The 15,123-nt window shown below is 36.1% G+C and overlaps 2 protein-coding genes across 2 annotated transcripts; both read right to left on the bottom strand.

Moving 5' to 3' along the window:
• Positions 1-411: 411 nt before the first annotated feature.
• Positions 412-4,734, bottom strand: LOC122053141 (transcription factor RF2b-like). The gene is made up of 4 exons (XM_042615045.1): positions 4,061-4,734; positions 3,054-3,186; positions 1,942-2,026; positions 412-1,012 (listed from the first exon to the last, which is right to left on the bottom strand). Exons 1-4 carry the CDS (start codon positions 4,615-4,617, stop codon positions 654-656), a joined length of 1,134 nt encoding a protein of 377 aa, XP_042470979.1. The 5' UTR covers positions 4,618-4,734; the 3' UTR covers positions 412-653.
• A 2,665-nt stretch (positions 4,735-7,399) lies between these two features.
• Positions 7,400-13,431, bottom strand: LOC122053140. Its single transcript, XM_042615044.1, has 6 exons — positions 13,094-13,431; positions 10,923-11,093; positions 10,317-10,418; positions 9,171-9,341; positions 8,538-8,699; positions 7,400-8,153 (listed from the first exon to the last, which is right to left on the bottom strand). Exons 1-6 carry the CDS (start codon positions 13,328-13,330, stop codon positions 7,773-7,775), a joined length of 1,224 nt encoding a protein of 407 aa, XP_042470978.1. The 5' UTR covers positions 13,331-13,431; the 3' UTR covers positions 7,400-7,772.
• Between the last annotated feature and the right edge of the window lie 1,692 nt (positions 13,432-15,123).

Below are 15,123 nucleotides of genomic sequence, written 5' to 3'. Positions count from 1 at the left end.
TTATGCCATCATTTATACATTATATAAAAACATACGCACGATTGTTGTGCAGAATGCGTTCATCTCGTTACAAGTTTTCAAAGACGGCGACGCATCTGCCTAATTGTTAGGTATCAATCCATGTACACAGTGACGATGGACCATCAAGTGGGGCCCCAGGACTGCAAATTCGGCACGAAATAGATCTCTATAATTTAATATATATATTGAGACAAAAAAAAAAAAATACATCAACTTACAAATGATCAAACAATAGCTTGTGGAGCTGTATTGATCTTGAAGAAGCTTGCCTCCATTGTGGTCTAGACCAATTATCAAACAGCACTGTGGCACAAACCAAGATGAATGCAGCAATAGTTTTGAGGCAAGAAAATACTCATTTGTTTTGGTATAAATGTTAGATAGAAAGCACACATTTTTTTGACCTGAGAACACAAGATGAATGCATATTATTGAACATGCAAAGATAAAGCGCACAAATCCAAATTTGGAACCTTGACCGATGAACAAGGAGACAATGATTCACTCGTCAGAACTTTGGCAAACAGCTTCAGATAAATACAATGAATGAATAAAGAATACAGCATGTCGTGAATGTAGCATCAGGGTGTTGAACCCAACAGGTCTACTGTGAGGTTGTTGTATAGGGATTGTTAGAAAGTGCTGCTGCTCTCACTCACTGAAACAGTGGAACTCTCTGATTTTGTGAGTTGAGAACCTTGGTTGATATCCAATCCCTGAAACCTTCCCAGGGGCTCTTGCTGCAGTTCGTCAGGATGGCTTTTGAGATGTCTAAGCATTTGCTGGTTTGCAACACCAGGCAGTGGCTGATCGTAAAGGGGATGCTGTAACTGGAGAGCTTGGTGGTGGAACTGCTGTTGTTGGGGGAGCATGATGATTGATGGGTTGTAAGGTGCATTATGTAGTCCCATGTATGGTTGTTCAGGTTTTGAAATTTCACTTGTTGCAACCTTCAATCTTTCAACTTCTTGCTTTAGTGCCTCATTCAGTGCTGAAAGGACATTAAATACATCATTCAACATTTGTGTGTATAAATTATAAGAAAAGCTTGACGTTCCATGTTGTTTTTGATTGCTGAAATCGAGTACACAAGCACGAGAATTTATAGGAGGGACAAAATGTCATGTCCACTTCAACTCCACCAAAAAAATAGAAATATCGTGTTGTGAGAAACAGAAGTTGATTTACATGGTTAAGGATTTTGACTCATCATCTTATTATGAGAGAAGTAATATAGGTACTGGAAGGTATAAAAAATAAGTGCATACCTCACCATGACTACTACAATTCTAACCTACTGGCTTTACTAAATGAAGTCTCTTAAGATGGATGTACAACAAGACAATTACCTTCTCTGCTATTTCACCATATAAATGATTTAGCAGACAAAAAAGGAGATCAGGAACTTGAAATTTCACACTACATGGAACCAAAGTCACATATTAACTGAGTTCTTATGAATTATAAAAACAATATTTTCAAAATAGTTCCCAGGACTCCTCGTAATATCCTATGTGAGCCATTTCCCATGATAAAGCAATAAAATACAATAAGAAAGAAAAGTGACAAATGTATCTATCTAACAAAAGTTAAACAATGGAAAATGGCTTAGCCAAACATACAAAACAGTAGATAATGCGATAACTTGGAAACAATAATCATCCTACAAATTATGAAATTTGGAATAATCATCTTATTATGAAAGTACATGTGAATTTTTCCGCATATTCTTTGATGGCTCATATCAAATCAAGCACATGCATGAGCCTTTAGACTCCAAACCTTTTTAAAGACCTGATTGCTCATGAATTGTCATGCGTGAGATTGGTAGATCCAAGGTAGAAATTTCTTCTATTGGGAGAGGATAACTTGATCATAATATGAAAAAGAGAGAGGCTACGGGCATTAAAAAGCACTCACCATCACGTAATTGTGCCTGTTGTTCCATAGCTTGTAGCCGTAGCTTAAGCTCATTGTTCTCCACAGACAGTCCGGCAGTGTCTCTCTGAAATAGAACAAAGTAACAAAGAAGGCTCAACCATCTGTTAGTAGAAATAGTAACTATTGAGTAACTAAGAAATCATTAGAATTGAGGCAGATAGCCAAATATTAGAAATAATTAATAATGGAAAGAGGTTAATGATACTTCCTCACAAGTATTAATAATATTTTAAAATAATATCGTCTACCCAAAAGTCACTTAGAGTAACAGTGCTCCAATCTTGCCGTGGAGCCTGGGCAGTTTGGGGTGAACAATATCACATTTTGCTCCAATCTACCCAAAAGTCACTTGAATATCAACCAACTTGACTAAAAAGTACATGGTCTGAGACTGAGTGCTTGTATGTGTGACAGTGCCCAATATCAAGGTGAGAGGAATATGGCACGAGAATTAGTGTGTTTAAACATCTGACTGGAATGACCAAGTAGAAAGTTGGGAAGTTTAATGAATTTCAAAAAAATTAAGTTCATTTCACAATGATATGACCATAGAAAATCAAGTTCCTACAAAAGAAAAAGAAAAAACAAAGTAAGAGGATTATAGCATGTTGTGAGGCAACAAAATCAAATGAGGTCAAGAATGTAGTTATCAGTTCCAACCTCAAAGTCACAGAAGCCATAAAGGAGAATGAACTAGAAAAACCAATATGAAGGATACAATCCATTGTTTAAGTGAAAGAAGATTTATTTATAAATCAATCAGAAACTGAAGTACAATATTTCATAGAGTACTACCCAACTGTTTGGAATTAAAACAGCTGTTGTGGGATAAAAAAGGCAACTGACGATGGAGTGCAAATCAAGGCGCCGCATGTTAAAGAATTACAATTACTTTTTGAACTGAAACAAGTATAGTAGCTGATTATCTTCTTTATACAGCTGCTAGGAACAGCTTTTATCAAGCAAAAATGTGGAAGAATCAATGGATACTTTTCCATGTGACTTTTGACCGATGATAGAAAACTGCTATCCAATAATTTCTAATAAGAAACTGAATAAACAGGAGAATTAAATAACTAGTCAATACAGACCTGGAATAGTGTTAGTTGTGCAGAGAGAGTTGTAGCTTCGGTTTGGAGAGTCTGAACTTTCCTTTCAAGTTCTGATATGTAACGAGCCTTTCTTTCTTTGGATCGAGCTGCCGACTGTCGGTTTGCTAGAATTCTACACTTTATGACATGACAAATAATCAGAAGTATTCTGAAAATGTCCAACATGAGTGATATGTTATCGTAAAAAATTGAACTGTAACATTGCAGATGATAAAGAAGTTTTGATGGTGACTGAGGAATCAAAATCATAGAAACTAACACTGACTGATTAACAAATTTTTTTGTGGACTAAACTAGGCTTGATGTACTCATGAAGGCCCAAAGTCCAACTAACAACCCAAAATAACGTCCCTACTGATGTGATAACCTACATAGATGTAAGAACTAACCATTAAATTTATAATGCCCGAGCACTAGCCAAAATGCATAACACTATTCACGAGTAGTTCATTGAACTAAGCTTATAAACCTGCTTCATTAGTCCAAAATTCTCAATTGGGACTAAAGTAGGGCGTCACAACAGAAGTGGCAAAGATCTATTTATTTTTGTTGCGAGGACTACAACTAAGTACACCAAATGCTAGGAAGCTCCAAAAAAAAATGCTTCTATCTAGGAATGTCTATTTTCAAATTATTTGGAAAAAGTACAACTACAAAATTTTAGACCAAATAAGTTAAGTTCCTTCAAGCACTCCCTGTAATTTAACAAAAAATTTAGACACTCTGTCTCTGTTCAATAAGAAATTAGATTCCTTTCCAAGATAAGTGACTAATGCAAGTATTACACTTGTGTTCCGTCAACTTTATTGAACACTTCCAGCTGCATCTTCATAGACATTGCACAGAAAACATCAATAAAGCCAGCAATACTCTTAAAACCTCAGAGACTAAAGAATGATAATCAACCTATAACAGGCTAAAAGTTGAAGGAAACAAACCAAATAAAGAGAAACAAGCTCTTCGGTAAAATGACATCAATAACTCACCTTTTGGCTCTCTTGGGATCGACGACGGCGAGCTCCGCAAGCTGCCCCGGTGCCATAGCCCTCTTCGCGTCCATCACCTCTCCAAACAGCCCTTCCCTCTTTAGCAACGCCTCCGACGACGATCCGTCGACAGAAACGCTATACCTATGCTTGGACCTCGTTCCCGCGGCGTTCTCACCGACCTTCTTCTCCCCGCTGCACCCGGAGCTCTCCGCCGTCCGATCCGTGCATTCCCCGCCGCCCTCCGACCCGAATCCGCTGGCCTCCAGCTTGCACCCCATCTTCTCGATATCCATGAAAGTGCAGAAGAGGTCATCCTCGGAGCCCGCCTCGTCGGCGCCCCCGACAGTGACCGCACCTTGATCGTCCTCCGGGAGGCGGAATGCGAGCTCAGATCTGGCTCGGCGGTGGTGGGAGCCTCGCATTGGCGGGGAGGGGGCATGGAACATGGCGGCAGGAGCTCCAGCGGAGCGGCCGAGCCCTAGGAGGGGCGCATTGGGAGGGGGAACGCTGCTAGGGTTAGCGACAGTACGCGGATCTGGGAGCATGGGGTGCATCTGGGTTCGCCGCCGCCTCCCCAACTACCATGAGAACTGAGAAGAGAAGAGAGACGAAGGTCGCGTGCAAATCTTGAGCAAGGTTTTTCGATTTTGCCCGTTTGTATATTTAATTTGACGAATGTGTGGACTCGGCGTTAGTTACGCGAGTAGAGGGATCAAATTGGAAGAGTAAAATAGAAAACCGAAAATTGGCTGCACATCTTTAGTTGAGCAACTTTCGACGTGTGCGGTCTAATAGTGTCAAAATTAATTTCTTTTAATCTTTCTTTTATCAGTACGTAGTTCTATTCTCTCCGAGTTCAGACGTAAGATGGTGTTAATTTATAAAATTTAGTAACAGGATGAAGTTCATTATGATGATAAAAGATGAATATGTTTGTCTTTAGTATTTTCGTCAATCTGTCTAAAGATCAATATAGAGGAAGTAAATCATGAACAACTATTAATCTTTGGAATAGTGACTAACACATAAAAGAAATATTTATTTCGATTTTATTGAAATTTAAATCTCAAACCTTATGATGACAATAATTTATGAGCTAGCTACTCAAAATTTATTAGCTCTAACGTACGATTGTTGGTGATATAAAGTATAAACCAATACCAATTATTGATACTAATTTGTATAAATTAACACCAATATTTATACTGATTTCTATAAATCAGATTGATACTAATCTTTAAAAATAAGCACGCTGAGCTAGTTTTTAAAAACTTACTGCTATCGGTTAAAGATTGACACGTTGAAACTAGTCTTTAGTGACTTACTCCAACAATTGTTGCTGGTACAAATCAATATTACAGTACCAACAGCTGGTGCTGATTTGTAAAAATCTAATATGTTGGTGCTCATCTTTTAAAGATCAATATGTTGGTGTTGGTACAAACTAAATCAGTACCAAGTATCAATATGGTACTGATTTATAGAAACCAATTTCGATGAGTTAGTTTTTAAAGATCAATTTTACCTTAGTACTGATTTATAAAAATCAACAATATCTTATATGGGGAAGAGAGAAAAGAGTTGAATATAGATGAGAGGGATAAAAAAAAAAATAATTTTGGTCCCATTAGATTGCACATGTTGGATGTCACTCACAGGTGTTCACATAAAGACGTGTAGGGTATCATTCTTTTAATCTCTCATATGCACAACAAGTCTCTTCTCTCTCCAACATGAAAGACAGTATTGGTTTATAAAAGAAAATCAGCACCACTTTAATACTGATTCATAGAAATCAACATCAAGATGGTGTTATAAACCAACACTAAGTGGTGCACCAAGCATACAAATCAGCACTAAGTGGTGCATCAAGACTATAAATCAACATCAAGGTGGTGTTGATTTATATAAGGTGATGCTGATTTTTACAAACCAGCATCACCTTAGTGCTAGTTTGTAGAAACCGACATCAAGTGGTGCACCAAGACTACAAACTAGCATTGGTGTTAATTTCTACAAACCAGCACCAAGGTGATGTTGGTTGGTAAGGTGGTGCACCTTGGTGCTAGTTGGTAGAAACCTGCACTAAGTTGTACACCAAGGCTACAAACCAATATCACCTTGGTATTGATTTGTAGAAATCAGTACTAAGTGGTACACCAAGAATACAAACCAGCATTGGTACTAATTTCTACATACTGATTTATAGAAATTAACATCAAGTAGTGCACCAAAGCTACAAACCAATATAAAGTATAAACCAGCAATAAGTGGTGCACCGAGACTACAAACCAATATCGATGTTGGTTTGTAGAAATCAACACCACCACCTTGCTACTGATTTTCTACCGCCTTGACTACCAATAAGCACCACCGGACTATATTGATGGAAAATCTATTAAAAAACTCTTTCGGAACCGCCAGAAAAGTAAATCGAGTATAAAAATAAAGAACAGTATAACAACATACACTGTCTTTTGAATAATAACGATGTAACTGACTTTAATTACAATTTATAAACACTAAATAATCAAAGTTTAGAGCTCTTGTGTTGATGTGGTCTGCCAACATCAGTCAGATGTCTCAGAGCAATAGTGCAACAATAGTACGACATGTTTAGAGTAGCAGAAGAGTCGTAATAACTCGAAAATAAATTATATGAATTTTGCTGGTCGAATAGCTCTTTTATTGAGCGTTGAGGGAGCCTCCAAACTCATCTGAGGCACCTCCAACCTCAAGTCTGATCCCTTAAACTTCGATCATGATAAGTCGCCCGGACTGTGGCTTCTATCCACTCGAGAACTCCTTCCAAGTGCTCTGAGGTGCCTCACCACAACTCCAAGGAGCCTCCGCACAGCTCCAAGGCACCTCCGCGTAGCTCTGAGGCACTTCCAGCTTACTCCAGGGTGCATCCCCACCACAAGAACTTTATCCTCAAAGTTCATTTGCGCAAGGGCGCCTCCTCTGGATCTAGGACACCTCCGCGCAGCTCTGAGGTTACAAACCAACATTAAGGTTACAAATCAGTATTATTTTGCACGTAGGAGAGAGAAGAGAGCATATATATATATATATATATATATAGAGAAGAGAGCATATATATATATATATATATATATATATATATATATATATATATATATATATATATATATATATATATATTTTGTTTGTACAAGGAAAAAAACAAAAGAAAAACCTCACGAATTGTAAGACAGAATAACGTTTTGCATAAGCGAATGACAAATGGACAATGCTATTTTAATCTTTTACAGACTGCAGTGAACTTATTCTCTGGAAATATACTAAAGATTGTGCATAAAAATAAGTCATCAATTCAAGATGATTCCAAGCATTTTGATTAACCATTTATAGTGCAGCATTACAAATACAGATTAATAATGATAGCATCCGTTTCACAAAATGAATAACGATAGAACGCAAGCGACAAAGGTTGCTTAAAGTGCAGAAGAAAATAACTGCATATCATGTGCACGCACTGTACACGAACAAACCAACCCACATGACAACTAATAATGTTGAGAAGAGAACTTGCATGACCGTGGGATTCCGATCTTAATGCAATAATTCCATGCCAAATCCAACAAATATCGAAAGAGAGCTTGAAGATTTCGTGCAGGTGGACTTGAAGATAATGATGGATGCCAGTAGCCTACACCAGGACCAGCAGCAGATAGAGATGCAAGAATCACTTTGCCGGATCTGTTGGCCGTGGAAGAACAGGTGGTGCAGGGATAATGGGGCAATCTTCTGGTTTGATGATAGAGGGAGAATGCATCAATGATGGTTGAAGAGTAGCAGGGCTGCTGTTTGTACGACTGGGAGCAAGAGGGTTCGACACAAAGATATTGTTTGCTTCAGATACAGCAGGTGGAGTGCACGGAGTAGTTGGAATTGTGTAAACTTCAGAGACCTCTTCAATGCCTTCATCTATATATACAACATCCTGCATTGTGAGTTGGTGGTACTCCACAATCTCTCTCAGAAATCTGTTCTCCCGAGCATAGACAGAATTCTCGTTAGCTAGTCTTGCTTTCTCAGCCAACAATGTTTCCAATTGAAGTCGAATCTGCAAAGAGAAGCAACAAAAAGAACTCAAACTATTGCAAGAATGTGGCACACCAGATGCAAATGAAGTGATATGGAGCTCAACGAATAGGGAGCAAAGTTGAAGGACATCTAGTTATTTTGTTGTGAGGTCAATACTACATTTGCGGATGACAATATACTGACATAAGGTTGAAACATGCAAAAAAAAAAAATTATTAGTTGAGGCATTGAGTAGAAACATGTTGGAGAATTTATTAGCAAAACACTGCCAAGATAATTAAGTAAAAGACTATGGGGACAGATCCATTGAGAATTATCTTTTCAATATCAGGTTAACTATCTTTCAAGTATCAGCACAAAATGAGTTGAATCTAGGGACAAACAACCATTAAACAAAGAATACCAGATCATCCTCTTCGGGACCATCTCCCTCCTCATAGTTTTCCCTCAGCACTCTGTTTTCTTCAAGTTGAGCGCAACGTTCTTTTGCAAAAGCAAGATCTGCTTTGACGGTTTTCAATTCCCTAAGGAGAAGTTTGGTTTTTGCAGCCATTGCATTTGCGACCTGTGAATAGCAAAAGATGGCCATGTCATCCAATCAAAGGCAGAAAGAACTTGAAACTTTGTGGAATCTTGTGAATCATGATGATAAGCATACTAAAAGGAAAAGCTCGAGAAATGAACTTTAAAATGAGGTGTGGAAGTCCTTGCTTCTGCTTACCTACCTGTGGGCAGCAACTTGCAGGGGTTTATGATAGAAATGAAAATATATATATATATATATATATATAAATATATATATATATATATATTTAGGACACCTTAACAAGGTATAGAATGTACCACCAATTTTTTTTTGGAACAATACGTTGGTACAAGAAAACAGTTTTTCACCTGTAGCATTGACTCCATTCAGATGAACAAGCAAAATAGTAAGCACTAAACTGATCATTAATTAAAATGTTGGCTTGACTCGAGAAAAAGTATAAGACCATATAGCATAACCAATTTAAATGTTACACATTTGCCACCTTACGTCGCGAGAGGCCTTCAGCTGGACTTCATAGTCTGTTTGAATCCGAGGCATATGTTGTTGACCCATACTTTCTGCAGCCTGACCTTGCACACTGGCAGCATTTCCTTTTCTCCTAATATTGAGCTTTCGAGTTTCATGGCTAATCTTACTCTCCACCATTGTAAGACCCTCCTGGAAAAATTAGGAACACAAATATAATTGACTAATAGGAGAAAATTCAACTCGGTGGCAAACAGTTTCTTTTTTGTGTTTTAAAAAACATTAATAATAAGAGAACAAGATTTTGGATTCAAATGTGCCAAATATTGAACAAAGATAGATGGCTTAAATCCCTGTATAAATATTACTGATTCTCATAAAGTTAACACGCACTTCCATTTGTTGAACCAACCAACTTATGTTTAACTGGGTTCGACACAATGCCACGATATTCAATTGAATATACTCAATCTGAAGTCAGAAGTACCTTACTCCAAGGTAAAATATAAAATAGACACCACAACAAGACAATAATCATGAAGGGCTTAATTTGTTGAGAAGAAAAACTGCAATAGCTATGCACTAATTGAAAATAAGCAAATGAAATCAAATTATGGCCAGGGTAAAGTGTGGTAATAACATATTCAACTCCAAGGAAGTCATATCGTGTCCTATTTTGTTATAATCTTATTAAAGTTGCATAACCTCTTTTATTTGTAACTTCAAGTTGATTTCAAACTACTAGTGTTTGTTTTAGTTTATGCAATATGGCATAACAAAAAGGATTGGCAAAACAATTATACATAGGGAAGCAATACTTCTCAAAATTCACAAAGAAGGAGACTCCAGAATGCAACCATGCTTGAGTCTCATAAAAGTTGCATAACCTCCCATATTTGTAAGTTCAAGCTGATTTCAAACTAATAGTGTTTGTTTCAGTTTATGCAATATGACATGACAAAAAGGATTGACAAAACAATTATACATAGGGAAGCAATACTTCTCAAAATTCACAATGGAGACTCCAGAATGCAACCATGCTTGAGTCTCATAATTCACACTGGATCCTGGCTACTTTGTTTATGAAAGAACCTATAGACTTTGTAAGTTAAAGAGAAATTCACCACAAGCTGCGAGCAAAGGGGGCAAGTTTCCAACACAGCTCACCTCAACAGCATTTTTTATCGTGCCACCAATTTGGTTAAGGGAAGAACCAATTGTGTCTGAAAGTTTATGAGTTGTTTCCGTCTTCTTAGAAATTCCTGGTCCCTGATTCACATGAGAAAATTAAATAGGTTAACAGTGATTCAGCATGATCTGGGTAGCATGGAGAAAGACATGAAAGGAGCAAAAAGGAGCTAACAAAAAATTGACAAAATTTCTTTGGTGTTTGTTTGAGTTTCCAAGTATTCGAAGCAAGAAACACTAGCATTTACTTTATCTTGTCTTTTATCATCCAAAAAGTGAATAAATCTGGTGGAGACAATAAAGACGGCAAAAGTAGTCGACAAGGGCATCACAACACATATGGGATGATCTATCCAAGTTTACTCCCATTTTTCTGGTCCCCAGCAACGAGGGTATGAGTTTTTCAAAATTGTAATGTCATGAGTTTCTCAATAAGTCTATTGAATAGCAGTTATTCATAGAAATTTTCCAAGATACAAAATAATAAAATTTCATCACTCAGCATTAACCAACCAAAATGGTTTAAAATCACAGCAACTAAACCTCCAATGATAAACTCATGCATAAAATCTATCTTAACTTTACCTGATTATTGTTTGATCTCGCAGCTGCCTGATGTGAACCATTGTCAAACATCTGAAAATTATCATCATCATTATCTATTATTGATTTAGCTTTCCTAGCCAATGTCCCCCAAAATCCATATTTGGATTCATTTAAACTTTTCATTGATGTATATTCGTAGGAAGCAATGTCCTGCATGCAAATTGCAAGAGAGTCATATGATCATAGAAAAGTTGAAAGAGAACTTAGAGCATCTCTAAACTGCATTAACGCTATTCCATACAGCAAATAGGAAAAGAAAGAAAGAAAAACAATGTGGAACTAATATAATTTTATCAACACAAGGCATGATTCCTATGTGGAAGAAACTCTTTTCCAATTAGTCCACATGTAGCTTCAGCACTATGAGCATATGTTAACTGAACTTTTCCCATGATCTGTCAGTAGAGTTTTAACAGGCATCAATTGAAAGCATCAAGTTAACTTTTAGCAAGAGAGAAGCCACCCTATAAGAACAAATGTATTTAGTGTATGTCTAGATTCATGGGCAAGGACTTAAACCATTATTTTATTTCATTTTGAGGAAGACACAAAAAGTTATTATGTTTACCACTTCTACTTTATATCAGTAAGTATTTATGCACTTGTTGCACATGTTTGTCACTTGAAAATTTCAAAATATATTGGAATACATGAGAAAAGATGTTACACTTTAATGTTTAATAATACAATTTTGTAACATAATGCTAGTTGCTAGCTAGTAGGTTGTTCACCTAAATAACGACATTCTAATACCTTAAACAATTACTCTTCTTTGAACTCTCTGTACTACATCATAACTCTTCATGGATCACCAACTATAAGACATCCTGAATCTAGCCGCATGTGCTCCTTTATGCCAACTAACAACAAATTCTTGGAAGTTCATGTCCATCCCATCATCCCCTTTCCAAATTGCAGGCTTCCGTCCTCTATTGTGAAACTATTACCACAATAAAGCTCTCTATCTCTCTTAAAATGAAGATCAGCAGAAGAAAAATTATAGTATCCCTCTCCTCTTGAAAAAAAATACAAAAAAGTAAGTGAGAGAGAGAGAGTTCTCAAAAAGAAAAAAAAAACGAGAGCATTCAGTACGACAAAAGAAAGGTGGCAGAGAAATAAAAGAGAGTGAAAATGAGATGTGATCCACTAAAATCAATGGTTATAACTGTTTTGTCAGGAAAAAATATTAAATTTTAGTAGATCATAATAGACTTTAATAATCTTACAACCCAATTGTGCAATCCAAGTTCATGGATACTACATGCTAGTTGGATCCTACATTGGATAGAAATTTTGACGGATAAGCCTCTAATTTGCAAATGAATATCTTTTCTCCAAATTCCCCTACTTTCCATGAACACAGATCATGACTTGGTGAACCATGATAAATTCTTTAGTTAGTTGTTCGTTCATCAAGGTTTTCGAATCCCCTATAATATCTTTGGGCATTCTAAATAATATTATGCAAAAGAAATCAGGACATGATGGTTATTTGTGGTTTCTTCAGAGTGCACAAAAATTCCCATGGATCAAAAGATTTTCATTTTGAGAACCTAGTTAATAATATTAACCTCAGGCAGTGACTGGACTTTTTTACAAATTTTTACTAACCACATTTAAGCAAATTGCAATTGTGTTAACTTTTTGCTAGAAACACCTATCCCAAACTAACATATTTGACTTGCATAAAGAAGAAGTCAAAAGAAAGTTCTATCCAGTCGGAAGGTATTGCTGATTCATTGTTCAGCAACTGGTCTAAAAGACAAACAACAAATTACAATAAATCTAAAAATGCTAGATGCTTTAATCAAACAACTGAAGACTAGAGCAGCCAGATCTAGTTGTGGTGAGTGAAAGAAAGTCAACTTTACATGGGTTTCAAAGGAATTTCTACTCATCGAACTAGAACCACAGCCATCTTCCACAATAAGATAAATTATCAGATCCAGAAACTAAATACGGTTTAATGGGTACATAAACCAAATCGATTTAGTAGACACACAAACACTGACAAAAATTCAAGTGAAACTTACAAAACTCGATCCCGATAAGATTTCTGTAGACTCAAAAATGAAACAAATATAAAGATAACAACCAAATCGAGCTCAAGCATGCGGCAAACTGATCGATTCATAGGGAGAAGAGCTCACCCTCTGGGAAGGCGGCGAAGGTCTCATACGATGGGCTTCAGCGCGAGGAGAGGACACAGCAGACTCACCGTACGCTGATGAGAGAGAGGATGCGTCGCGGTGGGCAGCGGAGGCACGGATCGCCCGGGCAGCGAGGGAGGCCGGAGTCTCCGAGGCCGGTGAAGTGCTCTCGGAGGGGGATCGGGTTTCCTCGACAGTCGAGACCCTGGCCGCCGGCTGCTTTCTCCGGTACGCCATCGATTTCACCGATCGCTGCGGTCGCAGGCGGCGTGCCAGCCAAATTAAACCACCCCTGATTGTGTGAAGGTATCAACTGCGAGCGTATAAGTCGCAGCCGCCTCTCGACGTCGACAGATCCTTTGCGATGGGCACGAGGAATTTCAATCGTCCACGACATTAGAAAGACCGTAGACCCGACAAGTCTAATGTTATCGGATTCGAATATTAGTTGAGATACATCCACCATAGGGACTTGTAAGTTGTAATGCCAATGGACTCTGGAGGGGATCCTGAACCCCTTCTATTTCAGTGCGGCTTAGATATGGCGCAATCGCACTCACTTATAGCATTCACATTAGTTACCCTATTCAAAGATTTTATCTTAAATTTTAGATAAATTAATTAAAAATCCTCTCCATCAGTTACTCTATTTATTCTCTCAATTTAGATTTGATGAATAATGATTCTCTAAATTTAAGGAATGAAACCTCTAATCTAAAAATAAAATAATATTTCATTTTAATCTCTCTCCTTCAACTCAATCTCTCTCCTTTCACTTATTCCATAAATATAATAATAAAAATAGAAGAAAAAGAAAAAATAAAAATGATGAAAATTTTAAAGTATTTGATGTAGTATCTAGTGAAAAGTGATTATCTAAATTTAATAAGTGGACCATTTATCTTAAATTTTAGATATAGTAATAGAGAAATTGATATGAATGCTTTTAGATATAGGGCAAAAGGTGAATATACTTATCTTAGTGTCCGAATCAATACGATTACACGAAGATAGTAAATCACAGTCACTTTTCAAGTGACAAGTGGAGTAAATTTTATAAGAATTGAAGAGATTTACGCACTACCAATCCTGAGAATCTATCCTTAAATCTTGGCATCAACTCTACCATTTTTCATCTCAGCTAACTGTGGGGGCTTAAATAAGGCTCTATAGGATAAAAAAAATAAAAAAAAAAAAGAAGAAGCTATTTTGAGAAAGTATCTCGATGAATGTGGTAATAAAAATACAAATTGCTTAAGAAATTAAGCCTCAGATTATTTTAATGTTTAACTTTCCTAAAAATTGTTTACTACACTATTTTCAAATGATGCAAGTTGCTTATAAAATAATTTATTCTATAATTTTAAAACAATACATTGATGATTAAATCTTCCCACATATTTTAATTGTATATAAATAACATTATATATATATATATATATATATATATATATATATATATATATATATATATATATATATATATATATAAATTTGTAAATCAATAAAAGTAATATAAATTATCCTATGAGCTAGTTTGCTAATCGTCAATAATCACCACCACCATAGCCACAGCCACCAATCTTTTATATATATATATATATATATATATATATATATATATATATATATATATATATATATATATCTTATTTTATTATTATTAATCAATTTTTTTAAGATATAATTTTTTAAAAAAAATTAAATACATATTAGGTAACATGGTAAATAATATATCACCTTAAATTTGTAGGAATTTGATATTTTAATGATTTATAAAAATAACATAAATTGAATTACAAATAAACTTAAAATATAATTTATAAGAATAATAATATTTAATCGCCTTCCAATTCACACAATGATAAAATTGCCACTATAAAAGCTTATAGTCATGGATTTGAATCACAGAAAGGATCCAAATTAGCAAGATCTTTATGCACAAGGTTGGTCCTTTTTTTACAAGTACAATAAGCCATGTTCATGTCGATTTTGAGCACAAACTAAGCCCTCCAATCTCGGAGAAGGTT

Source organism: Zingiber officinale, chromosome 3A (assembly GCF_018446385.1).
Source record: "Zingiber officinale cultivar Zhangliang chromosome 3A, Zo_v1.1, whole genome shotgun sequence".
NCBI lineage: Eukaryota > Viridiplantae > Streptophyta > Magnoliopsida > Zingiberales > Zingiberaceae > Zingiber > Zingiber officinale.
Note: the sequence above shows the minus strand (reverse complement) of the source record. Positions and strands in the feature narration are given on the sequence as shown.

Bases quoted from the DNA above. Each gene is read 5' to 3' on its own strand.
- LOC122053141 (XM_042615045.1), bottom strand. From the start codon at position 4,617: ATGCACCCCATGCTCCCAGATCCGCGTACTGTCGCTAACCCTAGCAGC. The intron at 3,187-4,060 runs GTGAGTTATTGA...CATAAAGTGTAG, and splicing joins GATCCCAAGAGAGCCAAAAG to AATTCTAGCAAACCGACAGT. The intron at 1,013-1,941 runs GTGAGTGCTTTT...ATGTCCTTTCAG, and splicing joins ACAGGCACAATTACGTGATG to CACTGAATGAGGCACTAAAG.
- LOC122053140 (XM_042615044.1), bottom strand. From the start codon at position 13,330: ATGGCGTACCGGAGAAAGCAGCCGGCGGCCAGGGTCTCGACTGTCGAG. The intron at 9,342-10,316 runs GTGAGCTGTGTT...TAATTTTTCCAG, and splicing joins CGATAAAAAATGCTGTTGAG to GAGGGTCTTACAATGGTGGA. The intron at 8,700-9,170 runs GTAAGGTGGCAA...TGCTATTCACAG, and splicing joins AGCTGAAGGCCTCTCGCGAC to GTCGCAAATGCAATGGCTGC.